Raw genomic sequence first — 11,698 nt, forward strand, 5'->3', positions numbered from 1 at the left:
ATGTAACTGAAAAGACAAGTAATAAATTAGGCAATTTTATTCGTTTTAGGATATTTCATAAATGCAACTGAAAAAGACAAGCGCAAAAAAAAGAGTTTAATTAATGAAGTAATAACATTTTCAAATGGTAATTCTCTTTTAATAATATAGATTTTGTAATTTTATAATAAACAAATTAATATTAAAAATTAAAGATACAAAATGCATTTATTCGATTCCTCTTTCCTTCTGGTCCCCTCCACTCGTTACTACTCTCTTCGTCGTCTTCTTCCTTAGTCATCACCTCCTCATCGGATTCAAACTTAGCTTTCTCAAACAACAATCCAAATGATTACTGATCCAGCCCCGGTTGATCGAACCCGCTTACCCGATCAACCTTCATCTCTAACACTCTTCGACGGTTACAACTACAATCACGGCCTCTCCAACAACCAAAACGCCTTCGCGACGTCAGCGGCGGGAGAAGAAGAAGATCCCGCCGATGAATTCGACTTCTCCGACGCCGTTCTAGGTTACATTAGCCAGATTCTGATGGAGGAAGACATGGACGATAGAGTCTGTATGCTTCAGGAGTCTCTCGATCTCGAAGCAGCCGAGCGATCTCTCTACGAAGCGATCGGTAAGAAGTATCCTCCCTCTCCCGAGCGTAGCTCGCCTTACATCGAGAATCTTGACCATGTTGTTCCCGCCGGGGATCGTAACGGCTCCGGCGGCGGGTTTATGAGCGGCGGAATGAAACCGATGAGTGGTGGTGGCTTCACGTTGGATTTTCGGAATCCTCAGAGTCTTTGTTCTCCGGTTCTAAGCGTTCCTCAGTCTCCGTACGGTGTACATGAATCATGGAATGCTAGTAGGGATGATCAGTCTGTGTGGCTGTTTAGGCGTGGGGTTGAAGAAGATAGCGAGAGAAATGAGATGATTGTGAACTTCAGAGAGGACAGTAGGAGCAAAGGAAGGAGAAACCCTAACAGCGGCGAAGAAGAGAGGTGCAGCAAGCTACCTGCAGTGTTCTCCGAGACCATTTTGAGGTCTGATGTGGTGGACAAGATCTTGGTTCATGTCCCAGGTGGGGAGAGCATGAAGGAGTTCGACGCGTTGCGTGAAGTCTTGAAGAAAGGTGTGGGGAAGAAGAAAGCTTCAGCGCCTCAAGAAGGGAAGAGACGAGCCAGAGGAAGAGGAAGAGGAAGAGGACGAGGCAGAGGAGGAGGGGTGAAGAAAGAAGTTGTGGACTTGAGGAGTCTTTTGATACATTGTGCTCAAGCTGTTGCAGCTGATGACAGCAGATGTGCAGGGCAGTTGCTGAAGCAGATACGTCAGCATTCGACGCCGTTTGGTGATGGAAACCAGAGGCTGGCTCATTGTTTTGCTAATGGTCTTGAGGCGCGGTTAGCCGGTACAGGAAGCCAGATTTACAAAGGGATTGTGAGTAAACCGAGGTCTGCTGCAGCTGTGCTCAAGGCTCACCAGCTTTTCCTTGCGTGTTGCCCTTTCAGGAAGCTCTCTTATTTCATTACCAACAAGACAATACGAGATCTTGTCGGAAACTCTCCTAGAGTTCATGTTATTGACTTTGGTATCCTCTATGGTTTCCAGTGGCCAACTCTTATCCACCGGTTTTCGATATATGGGAAACCGAAGGTTCGGGTCACCGGGATTGAGTTTCCTCAGCCAGGGTTTCGTCCTACGCAGCGGGTTGAAGAGACTGGTGAGAGGTTAGCAGCGTATGCTAAACAGTTTGGTGTGCCGTTTGAGTATAAAGCCATTGCTAAAAAGTGGGATGCTGTTCAGCTTGAAGATCTTGATATAGACAGGGATGAGATCACTGTTGTTAATTGTCTGTACAGAGCTGAGAATTTGCATGACGAGTCGGTCAAAGTAGAGAGCTGTAGAGACGCTGTTCTCAGTTTGATAGGGAAGATCAATCCCGATCTTTTCGTCTTTGGCATTGTGAATGGTGCATACAACGCCCCGTTCTTCGTGACACGGTTTCGCGAGGCTCTTTTTCATTTCTCATCGATTTTCGACATGCTTGAGACAATTGTGCCACGGGAAGATGAAGAGAGGATGTTTCTTGAGATGGAGGTCTTTGGGAGAGAGGCATTGAATGTGATTGCCTGCGAAGGTTGGGAAAGAGTGGAGAGGCCTGAGACGTATAAGCAGTGGCATGTCAGAGCTATGAGGTCAGGGTTGGTGCAAGTCCCATTTGACCCAGACATTATGAAGACATCACTGCATAAGGTGAACACATTCTACCACAAGGACTTTGTGATCGATCAAGATAACCGGTGGTTATTGCAAGGCTGGAAGGGAAGAACCGTAATGGCTCTTTCTGTTTGGAAACCAGAGTCCAAGGCTTGACCTTGTGGTGGGCATAACAGGGACCATCTCTTTTCTTTTTCTATAGGTACAGCTCAGATTCATATCCACATTGCCTTGTAAATACCATCTGCTTCTTTCGAGACATTGTACTGAGAGTCTGAGACTGTGTCATCTCTTTTGCAGATGAAAGACTAGAGTGCTGCGTCTAAAGAATCACATTTTATGTAAGTCAAATTTTATGACATACTCAGCTAGGTTCTCCTAACGTTATTCTTGTAGCTAGGGATGATGAGATTGAGAGAGTTTGTATATTGCTAGCAGAGTTAACTTGTCTTAGATTGTAACACGTATTATAAGAGGAAGCTTAGAGAGAATATGGTTTTTGAAAGGAGGTTTTTTACTTCTCCAATGTACACGCGAGGACCAATGCTACATTGAAATAAGATGTGTTGCTAATACTATCTCTGGAAAATTCTTCAGCTTGGAATCTGAGCTCCTAGTTATTAGTTGTGGTCCTTCATCGCTATTTGCTAGTTTTGATGATCTCTAAATATATTTCAAAGGCCTTTTGATGTTACTTAGAATCTCGGGCAAGACCCCTCGAGATATAGAGTAAGCCCGTTCAGACACACAAAGAACTCATTCCTCTCATTCTCAAATCCTACGACTCTGCTACAAGGGCAAAGATATGAAAAAACACTATCTGAGTATCAGAACCGAGTGGTTACTTGAGTGAAAAGCACCTTCAAGTCCTTTGTTGGAGTGCCTGTTCCTTCGGGCTTTGAGGCCAGGTCAAAGTGCTTTAAGTTTTGCCTCCTGAAGCTGCGACGCCTGCTCGAATAGGACACCGTAGATTAGGAGAAAAGATTAATGAAAGATATAGTAAATGAATCCTTTTCTTGTCATAGTGAACACAACTGAATAAATTATTAAAAAAATTCAATAACCACGTTAACTATATAATTAAAATTTTATATTTGATATGTTATAATTAAAATTTTATATTTGTTTCGTATATGTTATATTTTGAATTTTTAAAATGATTATAAATTACTAAATTACTAAAACTGTTAAGAGTTTCACGTTAAAATTTTTATGATCCATGATTTAAATTTTTTCTTATGACAAGAACAAATAATTACAAAAAATCATATAAATAAAAAATCTCATTTAATAAATATTCTGATAATATATATATATATATATATATATATTAATATTGTTTAAATTAAACAATATAATATATAAAATAAATAAAATATTTTAATTTCAAAATTTGCTTTGGTCAATATTTTTTGATAAAACCTTTGAAAAAATATTGACAATTTAAAATTTAAATTTTGCATTGAGTTTAAAAAATATATATAAATTACTAAAACTATTAACCATCCCACAAAATTGTTTTTGTTATAAAAAGATACAAATGATCAAAAAATTATATGAGTAGAAACATCATTTAATACATATCAATATTAAAAATGTACTCTATATATATGTGTGTTAACATCATTTAAATTAATTATATACCGTATAAAATAGAAAAATGATTGTTTGAATTAATAAAATTTATTTAGGTGCTCGCACCAATTTAATTATATACTGACTTATTAATATTAAGTATATATTTTATTATTTCATAATACCTAAAAACATATGATACATGAAAATAATTTATATATACGGTCCGCTAGATCTTAACCAGTATTTAATATTTTATACAATTTTACAACTACAGTTATGTACATTTTCGGGTAGAGCCCAAATCATCAAATCTGGTTTGGATTTTGAATTAAGTAATTAGACCGGTAAAAACTTGCGAACCGATTATGGTACTCTTCAAACCGTATTGTATCTTTCCCAAAACCCTTCTCTGCTCTAAGAACCACCTGAGTTTGAGTTAGTCTCGCATCCTCTCTCTCTCTCTCTCTGTGACAGAGTGAGTTCATGGGTTTTGTTTCCCTCAAATAAAAATCGAACCTTTGAAGCTTAACTTCTCGCATCCTCTTTCTCCTTGTCAAGCCACAGCTCGAAACCAGGTTGGTTTAGTTTTCTTCTCAATTTGCATTTTAAAGTGTAGCTGTTGGCACTGACTTAAGGTTTTGGTCTAAGCACTCTTCTTCTTCGTTGAACGGAACTGAATACAGAGTTCAGTATGCGATGATGAATCTAGTTGTTTGTATTGGTTGCTAATACTGCAGCTATGTTCTAGATGTTGCTTCTGAAACAGAGCTCAGCTGCTGTTCTTGTCTCTGGGAATCCAAGTCCTGTCCTTTACACTCCTCGCTTCACTTCCAGAGTTGGATCTCTTCCAGTTAGCAAAACGAACTCCTCACAGAGTTTCCCCATGGCGAATCTTACTTCTTCTTCATCTGAGAAACTCAACCCGGTGTTAGCGTGTAGCTCTCACGAAGCTTCTCCTATCAGGTACCTTTGTCCCCTGTAGCTCCCCAACTGTTTGGAGTATAATGTTGTCACATCATAACGGTTCTTGTTTCCAATGTTATTTTGCTTTTTCTCTTTGAAAGCGAGGATACACATATCAAGGGAGTCTCTGAGATCATTGTGGGAGTGTTGGGAGGTGGACAACTAGGTCGTATGCTTTGCCAAGCCGCTTCTCAAATGGCTATCAAAGTTATGATTTTAGATCCTTCAAAGAACTGTTCAGCAAGTTCTTTAGCTTATAGCCACATGGTTGATAGCTTTGACGACAGTGCTACTGTTGAAGAGTTTGCAAAAAGGTCCCTTCTGTTGCTTTAATGCGTTAGATTTCCCATTGTTATTGCCTGTAACAGTATTGATAGATGATTTTGTTTTATTGCCGTAGTTAGATGTGGAGTCTTGACAGTTGAAATTGAACATGTTGACGTGGAAACACTAGAGAAGCTTGAGAAACAAGGAGTAGATGTCCAACCAAACGCCTCTACTATCAGGATAATTCAGGTTTCTTAATCGAAGTGTGTTGACTATTTTAACCTTTTCAAGCAATATGTTTTTGTATGAGGCAGTTTGATGTTTTTTCAGGATAAGTACATGCAAAAAGTTCATTTCTCTCGGCATGGCATCCCACTTCCAGAGTTTATGGAGGTTAGGCCTTTCTTTATGTTTTGTTTTCCATGAATCATTAGGAGTTTTTTAAGTATCTTTGACCCACCTAAGCCTTGACGTTACAGATAAGTGATATTGAAGGAGCTGAAAGAGCAGGTGAACTTTTTGGTTACCCTCTCATGATCAAGAGCAAGAGATTAGCTTATGATGGACGCGGAAATGCAGTTGCCAATAGCCAAGACGCGCTTACTTCTGCTGTAACGGGTAATGCCTTTACTAAACGATATGTAAAGTAGTTTCACAGATTCTAGTTAGCAACCTTTGCTTCGATTGTTTTACACAGCTCTTGGAGGTTTCAGTCGTGGTTTGTACGTTGAGAAATGGGCACCCTTTGTAAAGGTAAAGCGATGATCACAATCTCTTTTGCTTTAGTAACTTATCACCCTCTGATGTTTATAATCATTTACGTCTAAAACTTGTAGGAGTTGGCTGTTATTGTGGCTAGGGGAAGAGATGGTTCCATGGTTTGTTATCCCGTTGTTGAAACTGTTCACAGGTAACACAAAGAAACTGGACTTAATGTGATTTATATAAGATATGGTTTGTTTACCTCTCTACTAATAGACCTTAATGAAATGCACTCTCTAGGGATAACATATGCCATATAGTTAAAGCACCAGCAGATGTGCCTTGGAAGATCAGCAAACTTGCCACCGATGTTGCTCAAAAGGCTGTTGGTTCTTTAGAAGGCGCTGGTGTTTTCGCCGTTGAGCTGTTCTTGACAGATGATGGTCAGGTACTGTCATACAATTTAGGCTCTTTGATGTTTTTTTTTAACTTATCAGAGTTTTAATTCCTCTCAGATCCTGCTGAACGAAGTTGCACCTAGACCACACAACAGTGGCCATCAAACTATCGAGTCATGTTATACTTCACAGTTTGAGCAACACTTGCGAGCTGTGGTTGGTCTTCCACTCGGTGATCCGTCGATGAGAACTCCTGCCTCCATTATGTACAATATTCTGGGCGAAGATGATGTAATGGATGCTTCCGCTTTTTACTCTATTTGTTTGAAGTGTCTTTGTTCGTATCAGTTTAAATTTTGATGTTACAGGGAGAAGCTGGTTTTAGATTGGCTCACCGGCTCATTGCAAGAGCTCTGAGTGTTCCAGGTGCATCTGTGCATTGGTATGACAAGCCAGGTTAGATGCCTGTTCTCTTACTCTTTTCTCGTGAACTGTATAGTTAACTCAAAAAGATTGTATATGATGAAATCTTGTTGTTAGAAATGAGAAAACAACGGAAGATGGGGCACATCACTCTTGTTGGGAAGTCTATTGGTGTATTGGAACAAAGGTTGCATTGTATATTAAATGAACAAAGCCGTCAACTACATGGTCAGTTTCTATACTGCATAATTTGGAATTTTTAGTCCATTGGCTTTTTTACTTTTCAATGTATCTGACTGAAGTTATGTTGCATTTTGTCTTAGACATTGCAGAGACACCTCGTGTTGGTATCATCATGGGTTCAGACTCGGATCTTCCTGTTATGAAAGATGCTGCAAAAATTCTTGACATGTTTGGTGTTACATATGAGGTAATAAGAAACTTGAATTTAGACATTAATCATGGCATTGGTCTCTTTGCATCGTGAATGTCATCATTGGTTTGGTTTACAGGTGAAGATAGTTTCAGCACATCGGACACCAGAGATGATGTTTTCATATGCAAGCTCAGCTCATAGTCGAGGCGTACAAGTGATAATTGCAGGTGCTGGTGGTGCTGCTCACTTACCAGGTATGTCTTAAAAATGAAACTCATCTTGTTCATTAAAAAACACTAGATTCTCTCAAACAGATGTGTGTCTTTTCTTTGTTTTGAAAATTAGGTATGGTTGCTTCACTCACTCCGTTGCCTGTGATTGGTGTCCCTGTACGTGCTACCCGTTTGGATGGAGTTGATTCACTTCTCTCCATTGTTCAGGTACACGCATCTGTTGCTTCATGATTCACTTTCGTTTTGTCAATTATTCAAACCTTTTACATTCTTTTTATGGTATTACAAAAGATGCCTAGGGGTGTTCCTGTAGCCACAGTTGCTATAAACAACTCCACCAACGCAGCCTTGCTTGCTATCAGGATGCTGGGGATCTCTGATACTGATCTCGTCTCAAGGTTCTTATTTTTATTTTTCTCTTGTTACATAAGAGTCAGCATAATCAAGAATAAATAATACTTATGGGTTTTGGTTTGATCAGGATGAGTCAGTACCAGGAAGACATGAGAGAAGAGAACATGGTTAAAGGAGAGAAACTTGAGCGTCAAGGTTGGGAATCGTATCTGAACCAGTGAATATTACTGGCCAGAGCTCTCATTGGTTACCGGATAACCGGGAACTCCATCGTGATTGATTTTTCTGCCAGTAAGGTCTTGTTGAGAGATGTGACAGGTAGTTTCGGTTCCTTGAGTTGTTGTCACGGCTAGTTCCGGTTTAGCTAAGCCACAATTATTTGAGAGTCAAGCTAGTCCCGGTGAGGGATCTGATAGTTAGCTTCAGTTCTTGAGAAACTATTGGATGAGGTATCCACACAATGTTTTATTTTATAATATTATGTAACTCCCATAGAGACATGGGATATAACATGTTCTTACAAACTCCTTTTTGGTTCTTAGTACAAACTGTAATTGAGACCAAACCTTCAGTAAATTACCCCATCATTTGGTCTCTAAAGACGGCAAAACCAGTGGTTTGAAACCATTTCGAAGAGCAGCTTCCCAAACTCTTGGAGGATTAGCCATTGGAACTTCAAGACCACACTCGTGTTCCTCCCATCCTTCAAGCGCATGCACTATCCCCCCAACTCTCCATGCGCTCATCACTCTCCTCCCCAGCCAATTCTACATTTTATACAAACAAATGTGTTATATATCGTAGTTAGTTGTAAGATGGTTTTACTAAAGTTAACAAAATGTATATACCTCACAAGAATCGATGTTTTGGGCAGAGTCAGGGATGATCATAGCCGGAGTGGTATGGTAAAAGCAGTCTTTTAGAAGTTTACTAGGAGGAAACTGAGAGAAAGGAATAAAGAGAGTTCCTTTTCTTGCCTTCTTCTGGTCTTCTTTGCTTAGCCCATCTCCCACCAACCAAATCTATACACCATATATTATGTTACACAGTTTTATGAAAATACTACTTATCAGCTTTTATAAAAATGATTGTTATGATGTACTAATGTACCATTGGGGAGTAATTGGTTGTGAGGACCAGATTTTCCTTGCAATGCCCGCCAATGAATCCGGCTATCATGCTATGCTCTTCCTCACGTAAAACCATCACCTATTTATTAAAATAGTTTATACCCCAAAAATTTAAAATGTGAGCTAATTATTACAGTCAAATGTAGAAAACATTATAAATATATATATTGTAACCCGTAAGCAAAATGCTAAATTGAATTGGACTTAAAGTGACATTGTTTACGTGACGGAAATAAGCTATCAAAGGACTAAGATTCGATAGATAATGACATAACGTTTTAACTACGTTCGATCATTTTTGTTTGTTTGTTTGTTAAGTATGTGAATTTTCATTATATGAGTAATAACACAGAGAGATTACAAGTTTTTGATTAATCTAAGAAGCTTATCAAAGCAAAGATGCTAAAGAGAGCCGCACAAAAAGCTAAAAAAGACGCTAAAAACAAGTAAAGGTTTAATCAGTTTCACTTGGAACATAATTAAGGCTTGGCATTGTACTACTTCATAACATCACTATCGCTTCAGGAGATTTTTATAACTGTTGAAAACTAAAGAAACATAAACATATATATATATATTTTTATATATTTAAATAGGTACCTTGATGCCATTTTGGCAAAGAGAAATGACAATGGCACGAGCAACTTTTGTGATTCGGCCTCGAAAGAGAACTTCTCTCGTGTCAACAGGAATACTATGAACCACCACCGCAGCTGCGAGACTGCTTCCATCTACTATCCTTATCTTTAGCTTTGGATGCTTCCTTACGTACATTTCTCCGTACCCATTTAATTCTTCTCCCTAATCATATTACAGTATTTTATTAGGGTTTAAATATGTATAATGTATGGGGTCTATATATCTCTCGTTGGGATTTTATAACTTAATCATAGCTAACTGATGTATTAAATGCATGCCTGGTTCAGTAGCCCCAAACTCATTACTCTCACATCCTTCTTATCCGCTTCAAGGATAGCCGTCTCTATCATTTTGTTGATTGATTCCTTTTGCTGCTGCGACTTGTACTGTTGATTGACAAACGAATTTAATTACAAGACAAGTAATTATTTGATATTAGAGATTTGAGAATAGAGTGTAGAGGCAAACATGAGAGGAGAACTTGGGAAGAAGGTGAGAGTGAATGGTGAGATCACGGAAGCGGTTTCTCTCAAAGACAAAGGCCCGAGAAGAGAAAGAAGTTAGTATGATGGAGATAATGATAGTGAAGGGTCTCATGAGGACTAGGTAACACCGAGAAGATAGGGGGTGCGAGGAGAGAGAAGAAAAGCCAAGTCGGAAATGGTAAACAGAATCCAGTGATGTTAGATGGGTGAGATGAATTGCGTCTGGCTTCTCTTCTTCTTGCTCCAACGATGTTTCGTACAATGAGTCACTGCTCTTGTCATTGGTCCCATACATGTAGTCGTATATTGGCATTGTTAGAGCATAGTTCGTCCTGAATTGCGTGTGGTGGAGCGAGTGAAATCTGCAATCAGTACGTATCAATGTTTAGTCTCAAAAATTGTTTCGATATTTGCCGATGTGGTATTCCTGATTGTGTACAAGGGCATTCACAACAGAAAGTTCTTGATAGAAAATAAAAAAGAGACGGTCAAAACGATTCTTTGATAGAAATACTCTACAAAATATGTGAGAGACGTACTCTATTATCTAGTTATCACTTTATAATTGGTTTAATTCTAAATGAAATTAAAATTTGAGAAAAAGACAAAAATAACACTAAATCAAGTTTTTGTTCCCAAACTAGCACTCAAGGTCAAAAGTCAAAAATAGTACTTAATGTTTTATCAAAAGTCACAAACTTAGGGTTTAGAGTTAAAGGGTGGGGTTTAGGATTTAGGGTTTAGGGTTTAGAGTTTAGGGTTTAGGGTTTAGAGTTGAGAAATGAGGTTTTGGGGATAAGATTTCAAATTTTGAAAAATAAAAAAATTAAAATTTTCAAAGGAAAACTTAGAAATGTGCTATTTTAGTCATTTTAATTTTTGAGTGCTATTTTTGTGATATAAACTTAGAAATGTGCTATTTTGGAGATTTGCCCATAAAATTTAGTATTATATATGAACAGTAGATATTTTATAATGGGTTTGTAGATTCTACCGTAAAAGAGTATCTGAAAAGGTGAAATAATGCTGAAACACACAATTGTAAACGTACCCAAGGTAAAGGTAAAATAATACTATTCTAGTGGATCTTGAAGGACTTACGAAGGAGTGTAGAGGAGGTACTTAAGAGGAGGGAAAAGAGAGAAGAAAGATCTCGGAATGAGCTCGATGTTGCAGTGACCCATGCTGTTCATGAAATCTATATAACTTATGTAGAGAAAAATTGAGACGTGAGAGACCGTGCCGCATAAAAAAGTCGTTACTATAGGTATCCCCGCGACTATAATTGTATAGCTAATGTGCTCCGCAAATGGATGTACCACCGCTGCAGTTAAAATTATGCATTATATTATTGTACATGCATATGACATTTTATCAAATCTATTTTTTATAGAAGATAATTTTTTTTAACGAGATTGAATTTTGTCCATACTAAATAAACTATATTAAATAGTTATAAAATCAAGTGAAAAATCATGTCTTCAGCTAAATGGTTAAAGAAAGCAACACCACTTACTGACGATTTTGTCATCACATTGTTTTTGTAAATAAGGTTCCAGCATTTGGCTATAGTGCATATCCCTTCAGCGAAGTTTTGTTTTGAATTTTCAGTGTAGAATTTATGATTACACCCATTTCAGCCTCAAGTAAAAATTAATACAAAATAGTAAAGAGAATATAATCCAAGAGTACTTGTTCCCGTATAGGAGATAAAGAGTAAAGTTAGCCTCAAGTAAACAAGTTTTGGTTTCAATTTTTTGTAAAAATAATAGACCTTGGAACGGAGAGTGAGTAATAGGCAGTATATATATATATATATATATATACTAGGTGTTTTCCTGCACCATGTGCAGTAAAGAATTTTTTAAATCTAATTTATATTTAAAAATAAATTTTATTAAATATTATAAATTTTACTATTTTTTTAAATATAGATTTGATATATATT

At 37.8% G+C, this 11,698-nt stretch overlaps 3 protein-coding genes across 5 annotated transcripts in view; 2 read left to right on the top strand and 1 right to left on the bottom strand.

Moving 5' to 3' along the window:
* The first annotated feature begins 218 nt into the window (after positions 1–218).
* On the top strand, positions 219–2,777 carry LOC106327976 (scarecrow-like protein 9). The gene is made up of 2 exons (XM_013766311.1): positions 219–2,404; positions 2,503–2,777. Exon 1 carries the CDS (start codon positions 328–330, stop codon positions 2,356–2,358), a length of 2,031 nt encoding a protein of 676 aa, XP_013621765.1. The 5' UTR covers positions 219–327; the 3' UTR covers positions 2,359–2,404; positions 2,503–2,777.
* A 1,416-nt stretch (positions 2,778–4,193) lies between these two features.
* On the top strand, positions 4,194–7,989 carry LOC106328958 (phosphoribosylaminoimidazole carboxylase, chloroplastic-like). 3 transcript variants are annotated; one of them, XM_013767514.1, is made up of 17 exons: positions 4,194–4,355; positions 4,464–4,743; positions 4,845–5,057; positions 5,148–5,259; positions 5,341–5,403; positions 5,490–5,628; positions 5,708–5,763; positions 5,847–5,920; positions 6,013–6,160; positions 6,228–6,401; positions 6,479–6,566; positions 6,651–6,761; positions 6,857–6,963; positions 7,046–7,163; positions 7,255–7,349; positions 7,434–7,540; positions 7,624–7,989. In XM_013767514.1, the coding sequence occupies exons 2-17, from the start codon at positions 4,529–4,531 to the stop codon at positions 7,715–7,717; spliced, it is 1,914 nt and encodes a 637-aa protein (XP_013622968.1). In that variant the 5' UTR covers positions 4,194–4,355; positions 4,464–4,528; the 3' UTR covers positions 7,718–7,989. The 3 variants fall into 3 exon arrangements, with proteins under 3 accessions (XP_013622968.1, XP_013622967.1, XP_013622966.1); XM_013767513.1 differs by having other exon boundaries at positions 4,518–4,743; XM_013767512.1 differs by having other exon boundaries at positions 4,529–4,743.
* A 91-nt stretch (positions 7,990–8,080) lies between these two features.
* The window catches only part of LOC106329420 (protein CER1-like 2), a 4,787-nt gene continuing 1,169 nt past the window's right edge, over positions 8,081–11,698 (bottom strand). Inside the window, exons 3-9 of the mRNA XM_013768068.1 lie at positions 10,852–11,074; positions 9,734–10,112; positions 9,544–9,651; positions 9,227–9,427; positions 8,607–8,705; positions 8,345–8,518; positions 8,081–8,263 (exon numbers count right to left, since the gene is read on the bottom strand). Of these exons, the coding sequence (XP_013623522.1) occupies positions 8,081–8,263; positions 8,345–8,518; positions 8,607–8,705; positions 9,227–9,427; positions 9,544–9,651; positions 9,734–10,112; positions 10,852–11,074 (1,367 nt within the window). The remainder of the gene's footprint in view (positions 8,264–8,344; positions 8,519–8,606; positions 8,706–9,226; positions 9,428–9,543; positions 9,652–9,733; positions 10,113–10,851; positions 11,075–11,698) is intronic.

Source organism: Brassica oleracea, chromosome C3, assembly GCF_000695525.1.
Source record: "Brassica oleracea var. oleracea cultivar TO1000 chromosome C3, BOL, whole genome shotgun sequence".
In the NCBI taxonomy this organism is placed as follows: domain Eukaryota; kingdom Viridiplantae; phylum Streptophyta; class Magnoliopsida; order Brassicales; family Brassicaceae; genus Brassica; species Brassica oleracea.